Genomic DNA, 25,200 nt, shown 5'->3' on the forward strand with positions numbered 1-25,200 from the left:
GCCTAACGCCAGAGACACTGTGGATGGTTTAGAAAAGGAAGCTGGCAGTGAAGGAAGACTTGGCCTCTTCCTCGATGTTGTTTAGAAATTCATGAGATAATCGCGTCCTTCGCTGCGACCGGTAGATGGGGCGAGGGTGGGGAAAAATTTGAAAGAACTGTGAGAATTCTGGTTTCACGGGAGGACCTTCGGTGGCATCAGGTGCCATCTCTGTGGCAGCATTTCTAGGATAGATGCTGCTTACTGCTTTAATTTCAGGACACTACTGTATTAGAGAAGGAGAAAACTGGGGTGACCAGGTAGTATTTTCAGCCCTTAGGTTGGTACCTCCGTCTAGCTGAGGCTTACATCAGTGAGGCAGTATTTGAGAGGAAGCAAACACAGAGAGGAGGAAGATTCCAAGAGAGGAAAAGGGTTTTTTGGAAAACCTAAAATACTAGCGAGGCACCTGCAGAACTGCCCTGTTTACCTCCTGAACCTTGTGTCTCCACCTGCCCTCCCCACCTTGACTCTTAATTCACCCTAAGTATCTGTCAGCCTTTGAACCTGCGTACTCCACTCCCCAGTACCCTGAGAGGGGGCCTACCTTAACTCTGGACATCAGAGAGGCCCTTCCATCAGAGAGATTACAGGAAAGAAGGCGCTGGCTCTGCAAAAAAGGAAAGGTCTTCTAGGGAAGAGCATGTGCAAAGGTCCTGGAGCAGAGCACTAGCAGTTCGAGGAATTAATGGTATTGCAAGATTTTCCTATTTGTAGCATGGCAGGCAAGGAGGAGAAAGGCCTGCAGTAGCCTCGGAGGGAAGGTCTTTGGGGTGGTAAGTAGTTTGGGGTGGGAGGTCTTGTGAGTACTGGTGCCAGTGTGGTGGAGTGGATTTGTAGAGGGGTCAGGAGAGAAGCAGAAAAACCAAGAGTTGAAGTGGCGCGGAAAGGGCCCTAAGCTACTGTCTGAGGGGCAGACTGGTACTGGATGGCAGACCTCAGGAACTGGATGTAGAAGGTGAGGAGAGATGACTCCTACATTGTTTGGAGCCAAATTACTGAAACGGAAAGCTTCGAGGGGGAAACTGGTTGGGAGGTGGAGAAGGTGCCTGGAATCAAAAGTTCATTTGGAATGAGGTAGTAGAAGAAAAATTTCTGCTGTCGTGGCTCAGCAGAAACGAATTTGACTGGTATCCATGGGGATGCGGGTTCGATCCCTGGCCTCGCTCAGTGGGTTAAAGATCTGGGGTCGCTGTGAACTGTGGTGTAGGTCGCAGACACGGCTCGGATCCCTCATTGCTGTGGCTGTGGTGTAGGCCGGCAGCTGTAGCTCTGATTGGACTCCTAGCCTGGGAACCTCCATGTGCCGCAGGTGCGTCCCTAAAATAGTAAAAACGAAAAGAAAAAAAAAAGAAAAGAAACTGGAGGCCCTTGGAGGCTAAAAGTACGTGGGAGCAGGGATGGGTGGGGAAAGAGCCCAATCATGGGCAAGGCTGGGGAGCATTCTAAGGTAATGGGAAGAGGCTCCGGAAAGCCAGTGTCCGTGTAAGGGGACCTACAGGGCCGAGTGGGAGATGACTGTAAACGCGTGGGCGCCTTCCACAGTCCCGCCCGTGAGGCGTCCCATGGAGACGGCCAACAGCATTAGTGAAATGACGTGTAACACCTAAGAACTACGGCCTGTGAGGAGGTGAAAGCCGAGTTTCATCAGCGGACAGAGGGGTATGGCGTGGTGACGCTGGACTGAAGTAATGGACACAGTGCCCCCCCCACCCCGGGACCACCCGCCACATCTCATGGCTTCACTGCTCCCAAAGCAGTGATTGTCACCACGTGGCATGTGGCCTTGAATCTGCCTACGGTAGCCGTAAACTCCCATTCATGCAGAAGCCCTTCCCAAGGTGAGCTAAAGGAAAACACAGGCCAGGCCAGGCCAGATCACCAAGAGTCACACGGACGTGGGCGGGATCTTGGCAAAAAGTCTAGGAACCCGCGGGAAGGCAGAATTAGTCTGTGAAAAAGTGAGGGAGCTCGCTGTGCATCATATTTATATAAACCGAGAGAACTTGATCCGTTTATCTGATTTGGCCTCTAACAGGGTTTCACTCTAACGAAAATAATATTAATGGTTCCAGCTCAGAAACTGTTCAGCTGTAAAGGACTGTGCCTTTTAAAGAGCCAATTATTAAGTAAAATGATTACGTACCAAAGGCTTTTAATATGTAATAATTTGAGTACTTGCCTACCATTTCCATTTTCAAAGCACTTTACAAACTAATTATTTATAAATTGCATACAGCCGTAACATCTAAGCGATCTAATTAGTCGTTACAATGCATAGATGCTCACAAAAATCTCTGGTCAAGATGAAAGGTGTCTACCTAGAAGGTTGGTCCAACACTATCGTTCTGACCCAAAGAGTGCATGGCATTTCCAGAAATGTGAACACATACCAGGTTCTAGGCACCGCCCCCGCTTCCCCGACCTTCTTTTGGTTTCCCTCAAACATGTTATTCAGAGGGAGACAGACGAGATACTAGACAAAAGGCATTTTTTGGTTGGCGTAATTGAGTCAGAGGCCATTTTTGTACGACCCTTCACACTGGGCGTCTGGCACATTTGCCCAGATCCACCAGTCTGCTCTCAAGTATTTTTGTGCTCACATTCTTAGTGTTGGTTTTTCTTTTGCCATTTGAAAATTTATAAACCACAGTTACTGTATGGTGCGTTGTTTTTTTTTTTAATAATGAAATTCCTTCCAAACCTAGATTACTGAGTCTCTAGATAGCAAATGTGTACCTTGTAGTGGTACAGTCCTGAGCTCTGTGTAGACGAGTAGATAAGAAATGTGTAGATGAGGAATGTGAGCCTGTCCTGAAAGCCGTCTGATTTGGAGCCGGCAGACCACAGCTGAGCGCACGAGGAGGTAGCAGGTTGCTTCTAGGACCCAGTGCCCTAACGTGCCGAGTAGGGTGTTACCTACCAAACCCAGCATGGAATTGGTGAGGGATGCTCTCGAAGCAAAGATTGTTTTCATGGGCACCCACTCTGCCAGCTGCTGTCCTGGGTGCTGGACAAAGCAAACCAAAGGAGCCGTCTGCCGTCCCATAACTCATGGAGCACTGAAGTAGGCAAACTTGGAAAAGAAATAGAATGTTCCAGGATGAACGGGTTTCCTCTTTCCCGGTGTAAAGAAGCCATTAAAGATTCTCGAGCTAGGGGATGCCATAAAGGTTTGGTTTTCTCATCCCCTGCCTGTGCAGGATGAGGGAGGGAAGGAAATATCGGAAGACAGCAGCGGGTTAGGGGGCATGGGACAGTCCAGGTGCATTGTAAGGAGGGCACAGCTGGGGGCATGGGGGTTAACAGATGGATACCAAAAAGCTGCTGGAAGAGAATTAAAGTGACGTGGGGACAGTGTCTATAGGGGTGCAGGTGAGAGAGGCTGAGCGTGACCCCACATCCACGTCTTTCACCCCTTTGTTTTCCTACCCCTCCTTCAGGACCAAAACCAGCACGGCAGGATTCACCATCTGCCCACCCTGTCCTTGCCCATGGGGGCCCACCTGGCCTCCTTCCCTAACCCTGTCACAAGACTTCCTCAACAGGGATGTGACTCCAGGGCTGTGGATGGAGGTGGGGAGGGGAGCGCGGGCGGGCCGCGAGCAGAACCCCGGGGCGTGCTAGGTGCAGCCACGTTCAGGTGCCGGCGGGACAGCAGGGAACAAACTGCCCCGCATGCAGTATATTTTCCAAGGGCAGAATAGAAAGTACACGAGCATAAATACATAATGTAATTAAGGGATGATGTGACCAGGAATCACGGGGTTTGAGAAGGTGCTGGGAGTGTGAGCAGCGAGGTGACCTGTGAGCAGAAGGGAGAGAGACCAAGGAAAAATGAGAATATGCTCAGAATTTTCCAGAAGGTGACCTTGGATTATGCAGCACCAAAAAAGCAAAATTATGACTTTTTAAAAGAATAAGCTGTAAGCTTTGTGAGTGTAAATTTCTTATGAGTGCCTAAATTTCTATCACTTGTCTTTAATCTGTGTATGTATTTACTGACTTATGTAGTAAAGAATTTTGAGTTGTAGGATATTGGAGGGTTGGGGACTGGCTACTAGATGGATGCACATGAGGACAGTGGCTCTTCATTGTGTTTTTGGCATTTTTGAGAGACGCGTGTCTTTCTCAGAAGCAGAAGTGGAGGCGCCTGCGCCCCTGCACGTGTTCGCAGGCTAAGGCACTGCGAGGCCGGACAGTGTGGGGCTGCACTGCTGGAATCACACTGCCTGCGTCTGGGTCTTGGCGCGGGACTTTCTAGCTATGCGACCTTGGACAAGCTGTGTGACCTCTTTGTGCCTGAGTTTCTTCATCTGTAAGATTTGGGGTAACGGTAACACTTAGCATAGAGGAGTGTTATAACTATGAATTTAGGTGATAGAGTCAAACGCCTGAGGATAGCATCGGGCCCATCCAGCACGCTCTCAGTCAGAGTTAGCTTTTTTTTTTTTTTTTTTTGGTCTTTTTAGGACTGTGCCCGTGGCACATGGAGGTTCTCAGGATAGGGGTCGAATCGGAGCTATAGCCACCGGCCTACACCACAGCTCGTGGCAACGCCAGATCCTTAACCCATGGAGCGAGGCCAGGGTCGAACCTGCAAGCTCATGGTTCCTAGTCAGATTCGTTTCCGCTGCGCCACGACGGGAACTCCCAGAGTTAGTTATTGATGCTGTTATTATAACATCATTCACTGTGCCAAGCACACTGTTTCATTCATATTTCTTCTAGGTGAAAATTTGAAAACAAAAACCTTAGTGCTGTCTGTTATTTTTGTGTGTCCTCTGGCCCAAGGCCACACCAGAGTATAAAAATTTGGATGCCGTCAAAGGTTATCAGTCTGCTAAAGCCATTGCTCTTAAAAAAGAGAGTTTAAAAGAGCATTCCTGATCACTGGATGTGATAAAAATCGAAGATAAACAGCTTGTGTTTGTCTTCTTTCGGCAAGGAAATGAAGATTCCGGTGGAACATTCATAATCTTCCTCAAGCTTTAAGACAGGTTAAGCAGAAGAGAAAGCAACTTCTGTAGCAGACGGATGCCTGGTTGGTGCCAGTATCTGAGTGCTGAGTGCACGTCAGGGCTCAAGCTCCATCCGCTAAGCATACCATTGCATGAAATAGAATATATTGGTATTTTGCTTACTGGCTCTCAGTAAATGCCATGTTCGTTACACAAGGCTCCTAATAAATGTCGCAAAGAAAAGCCCCCTGTGTGCTTTTCTGAGTGCACCCTGCAGACTGGGGCCAGACCTCAGAGCAACCACAGCCGGCGCCTGGACCACCTCTGTCCAAAGGCGGCCTCGAGGAAGTCACGCTGCCCGGGCATCCCGTCGGGCGGGGCTGGGCCACTGGCTCAACGACTGTTGGGGGTTTGGAGGGGGTTTTCCAGGTGAAAGGGTTGAAAGAGGCTTTCGTGGGGCGTCTTTGAAGACAGCGCCGCGCAGAGGTGATGAGAGAGGCCTCTGAAGGCAGAGGGCCTGGTGTGGACCTCGGCTTTATTGCTCCCCGACGGGCAGACGGGAGAGCCGCGTAGCCTCTCTGCGCCTCACTGTCTTTATCCGTAAAACCGGCTGATCCAGTACCTACTTGGTCTGGTTACTGTGAGGAATAAATGCAGACTGAGGTCCCATTGTGGTTCAGAGGGTTAAGAGCCCAACCAGTATCCATCAGAATGTGGGTTTGACCCCTGGCCTTGTTCAGTGGGTTAAGTAAACAGCTGTAGCTATGGTGTAGGCTGGCGGCTGCGAATAGACCCCTAGCCTGGGAACTTCCATATACCACAGGTGTGGCCATAAAAGGACAAAAAAGACAAAAAAAAAAAAAAAACCCAAAAAGACCAACAGATGCAGTAAAGCACTAGCACAGTTCCCCGTGCAGTGAAGCACTCAGACGTCTGTGCCCTCTTCCCGCTGCCACGCTGGCTGCTGTTTCAGGCAGGCCGAGGGGCTGGAGCACGGCCTTCTAGTACTGGGTCTCGGGGACGAGTATCCCAGGAAGTCCTGCCCGTCTCTTCTTTCCACGTCCCCAGCTGGGACCATCTGCCACGCTGGCCTTCCCGCTTCCAGACCCTCCCAGCCTGCTCCTGTTTCAGTCCTGGCATTTCCTCTGCACGCCCCCAACCCTCTTCCCCGGATCTTCCCACGGCTCCCTCTTCCCAGGCATTTACGCAGACCACCCTTGGCCATGCGTTGCTTCCCCGTGGCTGCGTAACAAACTGTCCTAAAACTGAGCCGCTGAAAGCGAACATCTCTCAGCTTCTGTGGGTCAGGAACCTAGTTGGAGCTTAGCTGGAGGAATCTGGCTCCGGACCTCTCAAGGCTGCAAGCAAGCTGGCATCTGGGCTGCAGCTGTCTCAAGGCCTGAACCCGGGTGACTTGCCTCCAGGCTCGCCCACTTGGGACAGCCGGGTGCCAGGGCATCTGGCGACCCCTGGAGCAAGCCGTCTGGAGAGGAGGAGGAGGCAAGCCAGAAGCCGAGGTCTCTGTTTCTGCCCTAACCTCAGCAGCCACGTCCCCTCTCTTTCGCCCTGTTGAGTCAGTCCAGCCTACACTGAGGGCAGGGGTTATACACGGGCGGGAACCAGAAGTGAGGATCCTTAGGACCTGACCAGCCGAACCACCTGCTCCAAAGTAACGTGCGCCGCTGCAGACAGACTCGGCTTCCTGCCCCGACCTGGCTTCATTCTGCCACAGTACTCCCTGGTAACCGACCTTATAGTGTGTATGTATCTGTTCGTCTGACTCCAGTTGAATGGAGGCTTCCTGAGGGCAAAAGCTTTGTCCTTGTCTGCCAGTGTGTCCCCAGCACTCACACCCTCGCCAGGCACGCAGCAAGCTTTCATTAGTACCTAGTGAATGACTGCACGACTGAAGGTCGGTGCCTGGCTGCCACGGCCGGCATGAAGACGGGCAGGGGCACTGCGATTGTCTTGTACACTCATCAGCTGACACTTGCAGACTCAGCCACCACAGTAAACAGCTTAAAGAAGAAAAAGAATTCTTTTTTTTAAGGTTTTTTTGGGGGCGGGGGGGTGGACACGCCTGATTCCCTGGCCAGGGATCGAACCCACACCTCAGCAGCAACCCAAGGCTCTGCAGTGACAACACCGGATCCTTAACCCTCTGCCCCACAAGAGAAGTCCAAGAAAGAGAATTCCTGCGCGAAGCAAGGGAGCAGGCCCTCCTGGGTCTCCAGTGGGAGGGTGAGCTGAGACTGAGAACCTCAGGAAAGGCGCTTACAACTGACGGTCGGTCTCCTGTCTGTCTCCTCTGGGGCCAAAGGATGCACATCCCAGACCACCTCGTCCCGCGCGGCTCTGGTGTCGTTTCTCCTCCTGGTCTGAAGTGCACGGTGGCACGTCTCCCGCTTAAGGTGGCTCAGAGGCCACTTTGATTTTGCAGTAACAACTGTATGGAAGGGCGACGTGGACCGTCCTTGGGATCTTGTCCCCACGGGATTCTAAAAGTTGAGGAATTCCGGGGACTCTGAGGTGGAATTCCAAGGATCTGATTGCGAGTCCTGCGGCTTTGTCGGTGCCGAATACAACAGCCATTTCCCGGCCCGCTGTCTGATAAATCTATGCCATTTATTACAAGTAATACGACAGCCATTTCCCGGCCCGCTGTCTATCTGATAAATCTATGCCATTTATTACAAGTAACACTGCTTTGGAAAAATACAGAATGTACGCATTTTTTTCCAGCAGGTTTTGTGTTTGTGTTGGTAGTGTTTTGTTTTTGTTTTTATTATTATTTTTTTTTTTTGCCACAACGTGCAATGGCTTGCTGTGGGATCTCTCAGTTCCCAGACTGAACCCAGGCCACAGCCGTGAAAGCACCAAATCCTAACCCTAGACCACCAGGCAGCTCCCACAGCAGGTATTTTTAAAGACCTGCCGTGGCCCAGGAACTAGGGAGGAAAGATGAATCGCGCTAGGTTCCTGCCTTCCCAGAGTTTGCAACCCAGTTGGACCAAAGAGCTGTGTTTTATTGAACGAGAGGAAAGGTGTCATTTCTTCTAACTCTTTCACCCTGTTCAAAACCATAGCCCCTCCCCCTGCAGTATTTTTTAAATGTAGCGCTTGCTGCCTTATAATATATTGCATTTACCTGTTGATTGCATTTATTCTGTTGTCTCTTTCTCCCGCCCCCAACCATGAGGGCAGAGATTTTTGTCTGTGTCATCACTGACGTATCTGTAGCCCCTGGAGCTGAGCCTGACCCATAGTAAATGTTCAAAAAGTATTTATCATATGAATGAATAGAAGACAGAGACTCTGAACTTTTTGTTTTTGTTTTTGTTTTTGCTTTTTAGGGCTGCACCTGTGGCATATGGAAGCTCTCAGGCTAGGGGTCAAATGGGAGCTGCAGCTGCCAGCCTACCCCCACCGCCAGAGCAACACCACATCCGAGCTGCCTCTGCAACCTACCCCATAGCTCATGGCAACACCAGATCCTTAACCCACTGAGCAAGGCCAGGAATCAAACCCACGCCTGTGGATACTAATCAGGTTTGTAAACGGGAACTCCCTGTGCTTTTTTACTGAGTAGCCTAAGCACTGAACTGGAATTTGTAAGCTTGGGAGCGGAAAACCGCAAGTTTGTCGTTGTGTGTCTTCAGCTGCATAACCTGTCACGTGGAGATGATGACATGCTGGGGCCGTCGGGAAGGACTCCGTTGGGCAAAGGCGGTCGTGACCAGAGCAGGCAGAGAGTCCCAAAGGGGCATCGTGCACAGTAGGGACCAGGCGCATCTCACAGATGCACAGACCAGGTGGCAGGCTGGTCCAGAGAGGCGGCCTGAACAAAGACATTTGGGTGCGTTGTTTGTACACACCTGAGAAGGCCGAACTTTGGGTCTGGAACACCAGAAATGGTTCCGCTGAGTGCCTCTCACACTAGTGAGCGCAGACCCCCAAGGCAGCCACTGTGGGTTTTGTGGGCACCTGCTCTACTCTGCACACCTACTGCCTGGTTTCAGGATTGGGGAGGTCACTGATTAATGATATTTCACAAAATAAAATCTAACAGTCAACTGGCGTAGAGTTGCATAGGTTGTATGTTGCCATTGAAAATGAACTTTGTTTTGGTGGGAAACTGTGAGAAATCCCAGTCTCTATATGGCTTCCGATGTGTGTTTTCAGTACCACCAAGCAATTAATTCCCTTCCGACACTGTCTGCCTGGAGGTGGTGTCGGATCTCACTCAACCCCACAAGACTGTGCGCCTGCCACCCCCACTTCCGATGCCAGCGGCAAATCCAGGTTATTACCTGTGCTTCTGACCTACTGGCTGTAAACTGCACGTTCTCACGACCCGCTCCCTGGGCTCAGTTAAGTTGTGAGAGCGGCTCACAGGATTCAGAGAAACATTTAGTTGTATTCATCAGTTTTTTATAAAGGGTGCAGATGAACAGCCAGGTGAAGAGGTGCCGGGGGGCAAAGTATGTGGGGGGGAGGTGGGAAGTTCCCAGGCCCTTCCTGGGCACACCCCCCCCCCCCCCCCCCGCCACGCCCGAGTCTCCATGTGCGTGCCAGTCTGGAAGAGCTCCGAACCCCATCCCCGGGTTTTTGTGGAGCCTTGATGACACAGACGCAATTGAGTACCTCATTGGCCCGCAGTGGCCAGTCCCCAGCTCCCTCCTCCCCAGAGGTCTGGGCGTAGGACTGAGAGTTCCAGCTCCAGTCACTTGGGCAACCAGCCCCCATCCGTGGGTTAGCTCGGGCTTTCCCAAAAGTCACCTCAGCAGCGTCACAAAAAGACACCGTCGTAGGGCTCCTGAGTTAGGACATTCCTGGGGTTTTAGGCACCGTCAGGAATGACAGGAAAACCGAAGCACTCTTCACTGTAAGTCACCATAGCATAAGGCCAAAACGGAGAATTAAATGAGGCAGTCTGTAATTTGACATCTGTCATGCCATTTTTATCGCATTAGCTGAACCATAAGGTGAACGGATGCCTCTGCTTTTCCCTCAGATCCTCATGAGCGTTTGGTCCCCAGCTCTTCGTTTCGCACCACCACATACCCGCTCAGTGATACGGGGTCTCAGGATAAGTTTTAATTGGGACGCAGGTTTCAAGTCAAGGATCACATATCACGGAGAGTCCTCCTCTAAGTTTATTTCAGATCCTGGCTTGCTTGCTTACTCTAGTCTGCATACTTCAGCATACTACCTTCAACATACTTCCTGGTGCTTGGGATACTTAACAGGGTTTTTATTCAAAACTGATCAATATAAAATCGGGGTAGAAGTGTCAGTTCTCATCTCATTCCTTGAAGATGAAGAACAAAGAATATAATCCTGTTCAGTGTCTGTCGGAGCACGAGTTGGATTTTTGTCTCCATCAGCTTTGTCATCCAAGCCTTCAGGACTTGGTTCTACCATTGTTTTTCTGTGTTAGGGGTTTGTCTGTTTATTTTTCTATATGACAAACATTGTACTTTGTCCTTAAGTGGGTGGGAAAAATTGGGGATTCTAGGGCCTTAGGACTAGAAACTGTTCACATGAAAAGATGCTCAACATCACTGATCATCAAGGAAGTGCAAATTAAAACTATAAAGAGTTATCGCCTCACACCTGTCAGAATGGCTGTTATCAAAAAGACAACACGATGTGGAAAAAAGGGAATGCTTTTATGCCCTGTGGGTAAGAATGTACATTGGTGCAGCCGCTGTGGAAAACAATATGAAGATTCCTCAAAAAATTAAAAATAGAACTGCCATCAGTCTAGCAATTTAACGCCTGGGTATTTATCCGGAGAAAACAAAAGCACTAATTTGAAAAGATATATGCACCCCTGTGTTCGGTGCAACATTATTTACAAGAGCCAAGATACAGAAGCAACCTAAGTGCCCATCAATAGATGAATGGATAAAGAAGATGTGTGTGTATATATATACAATGGAATAGTACTCAGCCATAAAAAAGAATGAGATAATGCCATTTGCAGCAACATGGATGGACCCAGAAGGTAATATGCTAAGTGAAATAAGTCAGAGAAAGACAAATACTGCATGACATCACTTATATGGAATCTAAAAAACAAAACAAATGGACAAACATAACAGAAACAGAGTCATAGATACAGAGAAAAAACAGGTAGTTGCCACAGGGGAGGGAGCTGTGGAAGGGAGAGAAATAGGCGAGGGAAATTAAGAGGTACAACCTTTCAGTTACAAAATAAATGAGTCAGGTACGAAATGTACAGTGTGGGGAATATAGTCAATAATTAAGCAATTTTGTGTGTTGACAGATGACAGCTAGACTTAGCATGGTGATGGTTTTGAAATGCTTGAAAGTATCGAATCACTGTGTTACCCCCAGAGCTGACCCAGTGTTGTAGGTCACTTATACTTTAAAAACAACCCAACAAACATAGAAAGAGTGTTGCGGTGTGTGGCTTCCAGAGACAGGTGGTGAGGGAGGAACTGGAGGAAGGCAGTCCAGGGGCACACTTGCGGCTGGAAGAGAGAGGAGCACGGGGCCAACTGCACAGCGTGCGAAACGTAACCCACACTGCGCTGCGTCCCACAGTCGCCAGTGGCCTCAGTCCTGAGTTCGCCTCACAGGTAAACAAAAAAAAAGTCTATTTTTTAAATAGTGTCTCTCTGTGAGCTGATAGATGTTCCCTGAATGTGGTATCGTTTCCTGAGGTCTCTGAGTCAAATCAGGAGGCTGTGTACCTTAAACGTACACAGTGCCATAGGTCAATTACATCTCAATAAAACGGGAAGGGAAAAAGAAAAAAGAAACTCTCCTGCTAAAAATGTCGGGCTTTGGAAGGCTCCGCCTGCAGGTGTGTCCCTGCCCGCTGCCCAGACTTGCTGCGAGCTAGCCAGCGGGCCCCTTTCCCGTCTCGTGTTCTAATGGGCTGGTTCCCCTCTGAGAGCCATGTGCTTCCCAACGAGCCAGGACTTGAAGCATCCAAGCAGGCTTATTTCTAGCCAGAAGCAGACAGCTCCGCAGACACGTCAGCGTGACTGTCAAGCAAGACCAGCCAGGTGGAAAAACCAGTTTAAGTCTCCTTCAAGGCAGGTGATATTTTCCCCATTTATAGAAAAAGAAACTGAGGCCTGGCGACGTAGCCGACCTCAGGCTGAACGGCTGGGAAGTGGCTATGACCCAGGCCAGCCTGACCCCTGAGGCTCAGCCTTCGATGACTGGGGTTGCCTGTGTCACCCCCACCGGTTCCTGTGAAGACCGCAAGGCTTTGCTCCGAGTGAGCAACAAAACTCTTGACCAGTAATCCTTGCTTATTTCTAAGTTCAAGCTGCAATGTGTCGGAAATGGGGCTGTTTTCCATACATTTTGACCATGAAAAGAATCCCTGAGTTAAAGACTCTCTGTTTTAGAACCCACATGTGAGTTTACTAATATTTGGTTCATGAGAATACCGTTTTCCATATTATTAAACTTCACGGGCATCATCTTTAAATATATTAACTTTTTTTTTTTTAATCTTTTTAGGGCCGCACCCATGGCATATGGGGGTTCCCAGGCTAGGGGTCGAATCGGAGCTGCAGCTGCCAGCCTCCACCACAGCCACAGCCACAGCCACATCAGATCCGAGCTGTGTCTGCGACCCACACCATGGCTCACGGCAACGCCGGACCCTTAACCCACTGAGCGAGGCCAGGGATTGAACCTGCATCCTCATAGATACTAGTCAGATTCATTTCCACTGAGCCATGACGGGAACTCCTCCCAAATACACAGACTTTGAGGTTTTCATCTGTGTTGTGCCAAAGCAGCACTTGGTCATCTTCCCAACCTCGAGAAGAACCTCATGGATGTTATAAACTAAGGGTGTGTGTGAGCTGAGAGGACTCGGGATGTGAAGGCAGCAGTGTCCAGGTTACAATCAGGTGACCCTGGGCAAGGCGGCCCCTCTCAGCCTTGGCAGCTAACAAATAATAAGGGGCAGTGACTTAGAAGGTGCCACTGCGAGTCAGTGCGATGGTACGTTACGCTGTGAGTATGCCACAGTCTTTTCCTGTTTTAGTTAATAACGCAGCAGTCGATGCTAGATACCCATGAAGATTTCTTCGTCATGCTTGACATCTGTGTCGCAGTTACGGAGTAACGATATACACAACTGTTGGCAGCCCATACTAACTCTGCAAGCGTAGGAGGGATACCTTCATTTTATAGATGCTGTCACCAAGACAGAAAAATCACGGAGTCCGCAAGCGACAGGACGGGGCTCATCCGCACTGTACTGTGGCCGCTTCCTCATTGTTTTAAGGTGACTTGAACCTTGATTCAGACCTAGAAACTGGGAGATGTTTAGTCCCTCCTCTCCGAGCATCAGGAGATGGGTAGTGAATGCGTAAAGACAGAACAAGTGCCGAAGTAACTGTACTCAGTCTGGATTTCTCAGGTGAGGGACTCTGCTCTCAAGCTCGACCTTGTGATACCTGTGCAGAGCGTATCCCTGTACCTGTGCCAAAAGCCAAAGAACCAGGAGCACGGGCTTTCTTGGTGTACACATGAGATAGGAGCCTTTCACGTAACTTATTCCTGATCAAGTACTTCCTAGGTCATGGCAGCACGAGGGAGGCCCGCTCGGACGGGTCTCTGCCCATCGCCCTCTGAGCCCCTTAAAATCTCACTCTGTGTCATCAAAGGACATGGTGAGCTCTGTCAGGCAGGCTGATTATTCTGGTATCGGTACATGGTACACAGGAAATTTCCTCTGACCTAACCATAGGAAGGTAGAATTTCCTTTTATATTATTTGCAGCCGTAAATAACCCCTCAGATTTTCATCAAAACAGTTACACAGTAGATGAAAATGAACATTCTGAAGGCTTTTCTTTACAGAATATAAATGAAAGAAGGAAATATTGCCATTAAAAACTGTTTTGTTTTGCCACATTCAGGTACAGAAGTGACCCATTTTCCCTCCCCCAAAACGTCAGTGCAAAGACAGCCCTTTTCAGACCTCATCTTTTTCAGCACCTGTGAGCTTGGGCACAGCCCCTTTTCCAGCGGGGAAACCTACCCAGAGAAGGAGCTTAACTTGCCCAGAGCGCCTGGGTGGCTGGTGGCGCTGGCTCTGGCTCTGGCTCTGGCTCTACCACACTGTTCTCCGCCGTGACACACAGTTTCCATGTGAACAGCTTTTGATCTAGCCTGCTTTGAAGTTAATAATTTAGCTACTTTTATATAGGTTTTCATTTTGTATGATTAAGCAATCACAGCAAATTACTTAAAGAAACATTTTCCAAACTGAGCGAGTTCCAGTTAACACTACACCTAAATGCTGCCAAGACCCAGTTTCCTGTAAACCATCGCCGGATGGGTTCCTCTTGTGTGTTTCCTAACACGGTTGTAGATACAATGTAGTGGGGGGGTCTTTACAGTGCTGTACCCTAAGGGTAGTGACCTTGGGCTAAAGTATCATAACTGTGTTCCGCCCCCTCCTTATCGCTCCCGTCAGTGACTGAAACCTGCCATCCCAGTTCTGGGGGAAGGAAGAAATGTGATTGTGAATTAAATCCCCCCCCCCCAAAAAAAAGAGTCAGGTAGCTCTTCAGTTTTGGGCAGGTTGTTAACCTCTCTAAACCTTAATCTCCTGGGCTTTATGTAATCAAGTTAAACGAGATGACCTCTAGCAGTCAGGAAACCTCCCTTGTATTTTAGTCACACAGCATTTTAGTTCATGGGTTTTCACCTGAACATCTGCATTCATTCTGGTTTCTTTCCTTGCCTATTCTAGTAAAAAGAGCCTGGTAAATACTTGGATTCGAGGCCTCTCTGGGAACACTGAGTGTGTAGAATTAATACAGACATTCAGTTTATGGCCCGATTTCTAGCAAGCAAATGCTAAGGAAGGTTGTGAACGTGGGCATTTGATGTTTCAGATGGGCTGTGAAAGCTTGGTCCTGATCATTTGCATTGAGAACACAGTGTCCCTTTCTGTAAGCAGCTATGACACCTTGGGAGCTTGGCCAAAAGATGCTGGTGGTCTAATCAGCATGATCTATCTCCGAATTTCCCCTGCTGCCTCGGTTGGGTACCTCTTCCATTTTTAACACGGTTCTGGACTTTCCATTAACGTTGTTCTACAACTGAGCGAGTTCCAGTTGACACTACGCCTAAGTGCCGCCAAGACCCAGTTAAACTGCAACTGCTGTTCCCTCCCGAAGGAGGGATGGTATTTCAGCAGTAAAGTTGGTTCTAACACGTGCAGCTACTTAAAGCACAGCAGCAGTGCAGGGACAGGAGAAGGCTAGTCAAGTGTTTTACTATTTTGTAAAACCTGTAATGAAACATTCGCCCCAGAACACGCTCTCACATCTCCCTTCTTGGCTACACCTACGTAATTTAAAGGTCTGAAGAATAAAATTCTTGATTCTCTTGCAGCTGGTTTCTGACGCCAGTCACCAGCTATATCATTCTCCATGGAATCGTTCTTTTGGCAGTTAAGGTGCTGTTTGCAGGGTATGAGATATACTTAAAGGTGGCTTAATCACTAGAGGAATCTTCCATGCCCTGGGCTTTTCTCCCATAGCAGTTCGTCCCCATGTGCTGGTTCCTACCTTTTGGTTGCCTCTGCAGCCTTTCTAGTGGTCCTGTGCTGGTGAATATTCAGCATCTCTAAGACCGTGTCTGCATTGCAGCAGAGGCTGCGACTTCTGCCAGCAATGAGGGAAGCACCTCTGGGGTCTTTACGAGTGAAGGTAACACCTTACTCGCACAGTTGCGCAGTTTCGGCTGACTTGTTGGGTGAGCCGTCTAAGCTCAGTAATAGTTTGAACTTTTATAAACATTTTCCTGAAAGAGACACTTACCCCAAGTTAAGTCTCTTTGTGTCTTAACTGCTCAGTTCCACTAACTACTACATTATAGAGACGGAGGGTTTTTTCCCCCAAAGCACATGTATGTATGTTAACTAAGATTTTTAAAAAACTGTAAAATGGGATTGAAAAATTGCCTTGTCCTACTTAAATTCATCGTTATGTACGTTATCCCCTGACAGGCAGCTTGAAACTTGACACCAAAGGGTTTACAAAGAATCAAGACTTCACTGGTTGGTTTCAATAAATTATTTTGTAGATTCTTGCACTTCATTACCGAGGTAGAAAATGCTGTGTGTATATGCACTTTTTGCTCCCTCAGAAACTCTCCTTGCCGGTTTTACAGGAGCCACCACCATCTCTCTCAGAGCCCTCCTGGATATCTAGACAGTGACAGACAGCACGCTGCTGGCGCTTGAGACGAGCCTGGGGCGGGAGGCGCATGTGGTGGGCGGGGGCGGCGGGGGTGCACAGGGCTCTGGAGTGGGCTGCACCCTCTATTTTGCCATCTCTTGCCTTGAACGGAGAGGCCCCCAGGCAACTGTTGAACCTGTGCTGGTGGCCAGAGAATGCAGGCTTTCTCTTCCTCCCACTTAACTGTACACTGCTGGGTTTCTAAGCAATGGAAGCATCCATGTTTTCTTCCTGGGTTAAAAACTGCTTAATTCAGTTAAAGTGAAAACACTTTTGAAAGAGCACAGATTGATCAGAAAACCCCGCTCCTTCTGGAACTTTTTCTTCATTTTCCCCAGCCACCCCCGCTCTCAGCAGGAAGCATGGTTTATGGTCATTTGATGCACCAGACGCTGAGATCTGCAAGGGCTGGACGCTTGTCTTCCAGCAGACCCTGCAGCCCTGGCGCAACTGAAGGAAACAGCCTCAGCAGCCTGACCAGGCTTTCTGCTGAATCGGCCGTTCTCAGGGCTCACATCCGCGAACTCTGAAGCACTGTTTAGGAGAGTCTGCAGAGAACCACCGATCCCTGGTATGACGCAAAGCTCCTTTAGGATTAAGAGAGTGATGCACAGACCATGCTTTGGGTGAGGTGGTGGTTCTGGTATGTGGTATGTTTATCCAAGGACAGTGTGCCAGATGTCAAGCCACATTAAAGAAAGCTGCGGAGGCAAACCCTAGAGCCTTTATGTTGTAATATTTTCTTCTGTACAATTGTGATTTTTTTTTTTTTTTGCATTTTGAATAGCTACTTGATGAGAGTTTGAATTGTTCTTTATATTTCTGCTTTTTTAGCCTTCTGCTGCATTTTTCTTCGGTGTGATTTTTCTATCACTCAGCTGCCATATTGGCTTCCCTTTGCTCTGATACCAGCTCCCTTCCACGCTCATCTTTCTAGATGTTAAACCCTTTTATCTTTGTAGTTTTCTTATCAATTTTATACTTCAAAGCATCTGTTCTCTTAAAGAGATAACAAAGTGCTTTCCTTAAGAGACCTCAATAACAATTTTCTCCTTATATTCTTTGTCTGTGTTTCTTTCTCCCACCTAATCTTTTAGTAGGGTATCTACACACTTTTAAACCGAATTGACCTATGAAACAGATATGCCGATCCTGGTATGGCGTAATTCGTGGGCTTTTCTATTTAGAGTTCACTATTTTCTAAGTTAATTCTCTGCATTCCCCACCCTATCTCCACAAAGTTTTTAACTCTGACTTGCTGTTCTTCATAAATCATACACAAATTAACCATGGCACATTTAATTAGGTCTTACAGTACCAAGTGAGATCGGATCACTGCATTTTATGTGTGGCTCCTTAATCAGGATTGAAGAATAAATATTTGTAAAAACACTACCTTGAAAATGAGGTTATTTCATGATGAGGCCATTCCTAAGGTGAGGTCTGTGAACTGAGAAATACGGTTTCCGTCCAAGAACTAAACTCTTAGGCGTCAGCCCCCGTGCAGCAGATGCCTTGGGCACCTGTGATGGGGAGCCGTGGACCCCTGAGAATGTGCGTGTCTAGGTGCAGGGCTGGGCGCAGTGCCCCACTGCGGCAGTGCCTGTCATAAGTACAAAGCAGTAGGTACACGGTGCTGCCTCCCCTCCCCTGGCCTGCCTCTCTCGGGGCTGAGCTACCCGTGGGCTGGGCTCGTGCCTTCTCTACGGCTGTAGTGTCAGGGACAGTTAAGAGGCAGCTGCCTGGCTTCAGATCCCAGCCCCAGTTTCTCCGATTTTTCTTATTCTCTCATCTCTTCATCATTGAAAGAGTAGTTACCCAGAGGAGTTGTGAGGTCCAAGTGTAAGAGCCGTGGTACACAGACACAGTTGCCATTATTACTTTTCATCCTATACCCAGCAGTGCAGATGAAATGATTAGAGCCACATTCAAAGGAGAATGTCCTGGAGTTCCCGTCGTGGCGCAGTGGTTAACAAATCCGACTAGGAACCATGAGGTTGTGGGTTTGATCCCTGGCCTCGCTCAGTGGGTTAAGGATCCAGCGTTGCCGTGAGCTGTGGTGTAGGTTGCAGACTCAGCTCGGATCCTGTGTTGCTGTGGCTCTGGCGTAGGCCGGTGGCTATAGCATCAATTCCACCTCTAGCCTGGGAACCTCCATATGCCACGGCAGTGGCCCAAGAAATGGCAAAAAGACAAGAAAAAAAAAAAAAAAAGGGAGAATGTCCTTGAACTAGGGCAGCCCCATGAATCACACTGATCCCCGCATCAGTGCAATTCCTACCCTAGGAAACATCCTCTTCGTGTTCTGACCCGTGTCCATGAATGAAAGATGAAACTGGAGTCCGTGGTGACCAGGGAGCAGGGGGTGCCCTGGTGATTTCAGAGCAGATAGTACTTTAGAGTCCGGAAAGGGTTTGACCAGCGCCAGTGTTCAGAGGAGAAAATGTGGCGCATGAACTGTCACAGCCCTCCTAGCAGCATGAATGCGATACGTTTTGCCATAAGAAAACACTGCCTCTCATTTGCTTGCTTGTCTGAGGATTTCAGTTCAATGTTCTGTCTGGACTTGGCACCGTGGGAGGAATGGCCGTGCGATGATAATGTTGACTCATGTTACCCATACATTTGTACATGCGGAGGTCTTAGAGAACATACAAGAAGTTTGATTCATTAATCAATTCATAGGGAAAGTTTAAAACATTCAAAGTTTAGGTTTTCAATTTTTTTTTGCTTTTTAAGAGCCACACCTGTGGCATGTGGAGGTTCCCAGGCTAAGAGCTGAATGGGAGCTACAGCTGCCGGCCTACACCACAGCCTCAGCAACGTGGGATCCCAGCCGCACCTGCGACCTACAGCGAAGCTCACGGCAAAGAGGCCAGGGATTGGGCCTGCATCCTCATGGCTACTAGGTGGGTTCGTTACTGCTGAGCCACAACAGGAACTCCTGAATATGTTTTATTTAATGGTTTTCTTAACTTATTTCATAACTTCTAAATATTCAGAAATATGGCACACGGGCCTTTATTTGCCCCCTGGTGGGCCTGGTCTACCAAGGAGACAGATTCTGAAAGAGAAACTTCGCAACTAAGGTTGTCAGATCACAGCTGTCATTGCCCAAATGACGTCAGTGTCCTAACAGCATCCCATTGGTTAGAATTTCAACATGTAGGTTTGGGGGGATACAAACATTGAGTCCGTAACACTCTCCTTCACCATTTCTCAAGAAAGTTTGTGTGAATGATGTCTCTTCTTGAGTCATTACTTGATATTTACCTTCTCTGGTACTTTTTTAAAATCCCATTTTCTTATGTTCATTATTTCATTTCTGGGGTTTCATTTTAGTTGCCTTAAATATCATGCTGCCCCTTCTCTGTACATTTATGTGAGTAAAAAGAAAGAACAGACCCAGTTAACTCAAAACTAATTTGTTTGACTTTGGATTTTAAGACGATTTTGCACCAGATTTGCATTCCCCCTCGGGTTTTATTTAAGCGGCTAGTATGATCAGTTGACATTCCTTAAGCGTGTACCAGCTGGCTAATGGAACGAACAGGCAGGCCCGAGGAAGCTGCAGCAGGATGGAAGACTGTCTGTGGATGATACACACACATGGTTCGCTGGAAACTGATTGCCGTTTGTTCCTGTGCCCAGAAAGCTGTCTGCCTAATGACTTGGCTTCCTTGGACTTCTTCTTTGCACCGAACTGTATATTCTAATAGAATGAACTTGTACAAAGAAACCGTTAAGATGTTAAAAGGCTCAAAGTGCAAAAATTATGGCACCTAAATGTGTGTCTGGATAATTTTCTCATTGTTCACGTCGTCTTTGTACTTAATTCTAACATATTCTCCTACCGCTTGCTTTGCCTATTTTTTTTTTACTTTTAATTTATTTTTATTTTTCTTACAAACTTAAAAATATATGGCTTTTTTAATTTTTTCTTTTCCTATATTTTAATTGCACTTTACACTTCTGTTTCACGATCTCATTAAAAACGACCTTGTTTCATGATGCTGGGGTCTCAGAGTCCTTGACAGTTGAAGTATCTGCCTCTGTGTTGCTGTGCCATAGAAACTGGCTTGGTTATTTCCTTACCCAAGGATTCACGAGCACAAGTTCCAGGGAAAACAGTAGAGGCGCCAGAGGTGAGGAAAACTACCCGACTTGCTATTTTCTTCCCTTCGATTTTGAAGGTGATGTTGTGATTTCGTTGTCAGAACCCATGGTTGCTGGAAGCGCGGTTTTCCTATCCAGGAGTAAAGCCCCACAGAAGGAGCTCGTGCAGAGCTTGGGCTGGGAGGCAGTCTGTCTGCCCTCTTAGGACAGACAGAGCGGCCCCCCGACCCATCTGCCTCCCCAGCCCTCTGTGAGTGAGCCAGGAAGCAGGGGCAGTTCTGCCAGGCCTTCCCCCTCCCCTTCGCCGCAGCCCCCAGACCCACTGGCTTTATTTGCTGCCTCTTCATGACGAGGAGGAAACAGCTTCTCGGGGACTTGGAGCGCAGATGTTTGTGCAGGAGATGGGAAGTGTAACAGGAAGGGGGAAGGCACGTAGCTTTACACGCGGGTCCTTTTGTCTCGTTTTTGTCCTGCTTCCTGCTCTCTGATCGTAAGCCGAGTACCATGTCCCCAGCACAGTCGTGATAACTCTGTTGGCGTGTTCCGATAGGACAGCACTTTGTAAACCCTGAAGCTGGTACCAACAGGAGCTGCGCAAACGATACGCCCCCGCCCTGGGTGGGCTCGGCGGCCGGCCCCGCCCGTCTGCGCCCCGCCTCTTCGCTCTTTGGTCCCCCGAGACTGGTTCCCCCCGGCCCTCTCTGTCATACTCATATCATCTTTTCTCTTTGTGGTGGTTGTAAATCAGAAGGCATCCTTGATCCTGGCAGGAAAAGTTAAGGACAGCAGTGGGGAGAGTTTCAAGAGAAATGACGGCTGCATTCGAGTCGGACTTCATCCTCTTCCCTCGACGGTGCCTCGCACAGGCCTTCAGCCTCGCAGCAGGGGTCTTGACCCAGTACTGCTTCCCCGATGGAGTCTTTCAACTGTACTAGGACACAGACTGGCTTTTGCAGGCATGTCCAGAAAGCTAGGCAAGGGTTTGAACAGTTTTTATGGGGAAACACATTCTCGTTTATTTGTAACGGATACATAAGCAAGTTTTTTCCCCTGACGACTTTTAACTGTTTCTGTTGTCAGGAGAGAGGACATGTGGGTGGACCCAGGGCTGACTGATTTCCTGTCCCCCCCCCCCCCCCAAAACTCCCATTCACTCTAGTGGAAAGGTGGGGTCATACTTGGAAAATTTTTATTTTATTTTATTTTTTTGCTTACATCTATAAGGGTGAACAAGACTTCTGTTTGGGAGCAGATAGGCTCAGTTTTCCCTGAAATACTGTATGAGGCAAAGCCCTGAGATCACATCACTAGGCTGTGTTACTATTTCAAAGAGATGGAAGAAGGCTACGTGGGGATCACGTGCACCAGGAGGCTGGGCTGTGAGGCCCGGCCTGACTGCGTCCAGTGGTAGGAAATGGGCAAACTGGCCAGGGTTTCCTTTGTTTTACCTGCAGCATATGGAAGCTCAAGGCTCGGCGTGGAGTCACAGGCCTAAGCCACAGCCGCGCCTGATCCAAGCCGCGTCTGTCACCTACATCCCAACTTGTGGCAACACTGGATCCTTAACCCACAGAGTGAGGGCAGGGATCAAACCCACAACCTCATGGACACTATGTCAGTTTCTTAACCCGCTGAGTCACAGTGGGAACTCCAGGGTTTTGGTTTCTCATCCGCCTGTCAGTGGGCCCTCCCAGGGTGGATCGGAAAGTATCCATCTGCTGAGTGAGCTGAAATGACATTTCTTAAAGCTCTCATTATTAATAGTTGATTTTTAAATGTATATGTTTGGAGTTCCCATTGTGGTGCAGTAGGGCTAAGGATCCAGCAGTGCTGCAGTTGTAGTACAGGTTGCAGCTGTGGCTTGGTTTGGTCTCTGGCCTGGCAACTTCCATATGTTGCAGGTGTAATGGGGAAAAAAATGTGTAAGTTATAGAAAAAGAGCCAGACGTATCTATTGAGGACGAAGAGGGTGGTGAAACAGTTTGAAGGAATACTGTTAGAAATGTAAATACTAGGAGAAACAGATAAAAAGGAGGTGAGATTGGGTTTTTTGGTGGGTAGGGAAGGATGATGCAGAAGACTGCTGTAGTTCACTCTTAAGTCTTTAAATCGTCTTTTTCTCTTTAAGCTATGTGCCTGTTGATAGAATGAGTCAATATAAAATAAAACATTCTTAGAAGCTAACAGAATGGTAAGGACTGTGGGAATAGTACCGAGAGTAGTAGTATAATAGTGTGGTTAAGTGTTTGATTATAGAATCAATATATAATTATCCAGTTTCAAACTTTGGATTCGCTTCCCAGTTGTGTTTGAGTTATATTTGTCTTCCGCATCATTCCTCTCTTTCCCTGAACTTCGTTGTGGGCGTAGCAGAGGTGACATTAAAGGCAAGGATGACCGCCTTCCTAGCTTACTACCCCCAGCACCTGGCACAGCATCTTGTACACAGTGAAGTCTTGGAGTTTGGGTGATAAATGTATTTACTGTTCTTTTTTAAAAATCTCTTTCTAAAAATTACACAAATAATATAGATTTATTCTAGAAAAAATAGAATATGCAGAGAAGCAAACATAAAAATTTTTCATGACCCCAAAACTCATCTTGCCATTTTGATAACATCCCTCCAAGTGTTTCCCTGTGCCATATACACATGAAAATAAATTTGAAATAAAATTCTCCTGTACACACTCTTTTGTACCCAGATTCATATACATAGTAAGCTGTGAATGCCTTTCTGTGTCATTTTTAATGACTGCCTGATCGCCCACCATGTGGATATGTCAGGATGCGTTTCACCGATCGGGTTTTAGTAAACATTTAAGTTTTCCATTGCTTTTCTTCAGTTGTTAACAAGGGTGGACTGAGTAGCCTTATACATATAGGTTTAGGTACTTCTTTTAGGTCAAGGCACAGGTTTTACTTCTGAGGTTCTGTGTCACGTTGCGAACTGTCCTCCAGAAACGTCACCGCAGTGTCAGTCCTTGTTGGCCAGTGTCCCTTCCTCTACCCTCGTCAGCTGATCAGCAGACATAAATTTTTCTTAGTGTAACAGTGCATTTGAACATTTTAACATGGACCTCATTTGCCTTCAATTTTCAGTGCTTTTCTTCTTTATAGAAAAGGTTTTTTTAATTTTTATGTGTTCAAAACTATCAACCACTTAAAAACACTTTTTAAGTTTCTCTCCCAATTTTGAAATTTTATGCTTCAAAAAGCTCTTCCTTTCCCAGGGTCACATATGTGGAATAAATTGATCTTCAGAATTTAGTGCGGTGACTCTCAGACTTTTTCCTTTTCCCACCAGGAAAGCAATAGAAGAACTACTTAAAGAGGCAAAACGTGGAAAGACGAGGGCAGAAACAATGGGACCTATGGGTTGGTAAGTCCTAGAGTCATCTTCCTTAAAACTTAAAGATGCATATATTAAAGAGAACACTTGTCGTGGTGTCTTCACGCCTTTGGTCCACAAGTCCCCAGAGATACAGGCATGACTACCTCCAAAGCCCCCCCGGGTGAGAGTGATATTACAGCAGTGGTCACGGTTTAAGAATTTTTTAATTATAGTCCTTAGGAAGTTAAAATTTATTTCTAAAAATTCTAAGTGCTTTGATTTTGTGACAGTTCAGCTGCGTAGAACGCAAGTTCACCTTTGCAGTTTTTACACAAAATAGAGCTTGCTAAAACCTAATACAAATAAAGGAAGAATTTAACCTTAAGAATCCAGTCCACTCATCTAAGCATGACTTTAGCAATAGCATTTGCATCCAATAAATATGCTAATTTAGATCTTTTAACTACAACTTAAAATTCACTATGGGCCGTTAAAAAGTGTAAAGTGTAAAAATGGGACAGAAGTAGAATCTATGTGTGTCTGGATGTCACTCTTAGAAGCACGCATAGGATTTACATCAAATATAAAACAAGATTAAGTCAGAGCTAAAGAAATTGAGGGAAAAGGCAATTCCTAAAAATCAAGCAAAATAAAGTAAATGGACTTCAATAAGCCATTTAGTGGATGGCTTAGCCACAGATGGAGAACAATTTCAGGTGATCTGAAATTTGACTCTTATTTCCAAAAGACCAAAAAGAACTAGAAAGAAATCCTAACTTGATTTCAGTCGTCACACTGTTAACAAAGCTGATACTGTTCTTCTGAAAACATTATGTGGTAGGTAGGCTAAAGCAAGTAAGTAACTGTTTATTTGCTATAGACACCCACGTTTTCAATATGAAAGATACAAATATAAAATCAAAGATATAAAAATCTGTAATCCTAAATTTTAATTGGAAATAGAATGAAATTGTGCTAGATTTTCTAAAAGAGGGAGATGGTTTTCTAGCTCTGTTCACAGAAAAGTCCTAGAATCAGTGACCATCCACCCAGTAGCATGAGCTCTTTAAGCACCATTGTGAGACATAAATACCCTGCCTCAGAGAAAGAAGTGACTGCAGAGCCTGGAGTCAGCCAAACCGCAAGCTAGATGTCGCGGTCTCCACCACTGCCCTCACTTCTTGCAAGTTCAGGGAGTTCCCACAACTACCCTCAGCTTCAGAACCTCACTAGAAGAATGCATACAATTCACAGAAAGTTATTTTACTTATGGTGTGAAGTATAATTATTACAGGGGAAGGATGCAGATTAAAATCAGCCAAAACATAATAAGTGCACCGGGCATGGCCTGGGAAGGATCCAGACACAAAGTAGCCATGGTCCACTCCCCATGGCGGGACACTCTAAGCTCCCAGCATCAACACAGGACAGTGCACGTGCCACACTGCCAACCAGGGACGCTCAGCCGAGCCTCCGCGTTCAAAGTTTTTAGTGGAGTT

The 25,200-nt window shown here is 47.3% G+C and overlaps 1 protein-coding gene and 1 long non-coding RNA gene across 2 annotated transcripts in view; both read left to right on the forward strand.

The window, feature by feature from the left end:
• POLR1D (RNA polymerase I and III subunit D) overlaps nucleotides 1-25,200 on the forward strand; it is a 45,037-nt gene that overhangs the window by 1,797 nt on the left and 18,040 nt on the right. The window contains exon 2 of the mRNA XM_047756413.1: nucleotides 23,675-23,749. Coding sequence (XP_047612369.1) covers nucleotides 23,675-23,749 — 75 coding nt within the window. The remainder of the gene's footprint in view (nucleotides 1-23,674; nucleotides 23,750-25,200) is intronic.
• Nucleotides 8,519-9,073, forward strand: LOC125113598 (uncharacterized). The gene is made up of 2 exons (XR_007131510.1): nucleotides 8,519-8,549; nucleotides 8,660-9,073. It is a non-coding gene; the product is annotated as an uncharacterized LOC125113598 (long non-coding RNA).

This window comes from Phacochoerus africanus, chromosome 13 (assembly GCF_016906955.1).
Source record: "Phacochoerus africanus isolate WHEZ1 chromosome 13, ROS_Pafr_v1, whole genome shotgun sequence".
Taxonomy (NCBI): domain Eukaryota; kingdom Metazoa; phylum Chordata; class Mammalia; order Artiodactyla; family Suidae; genus Phacochoerus; species Phacochoerus africanus.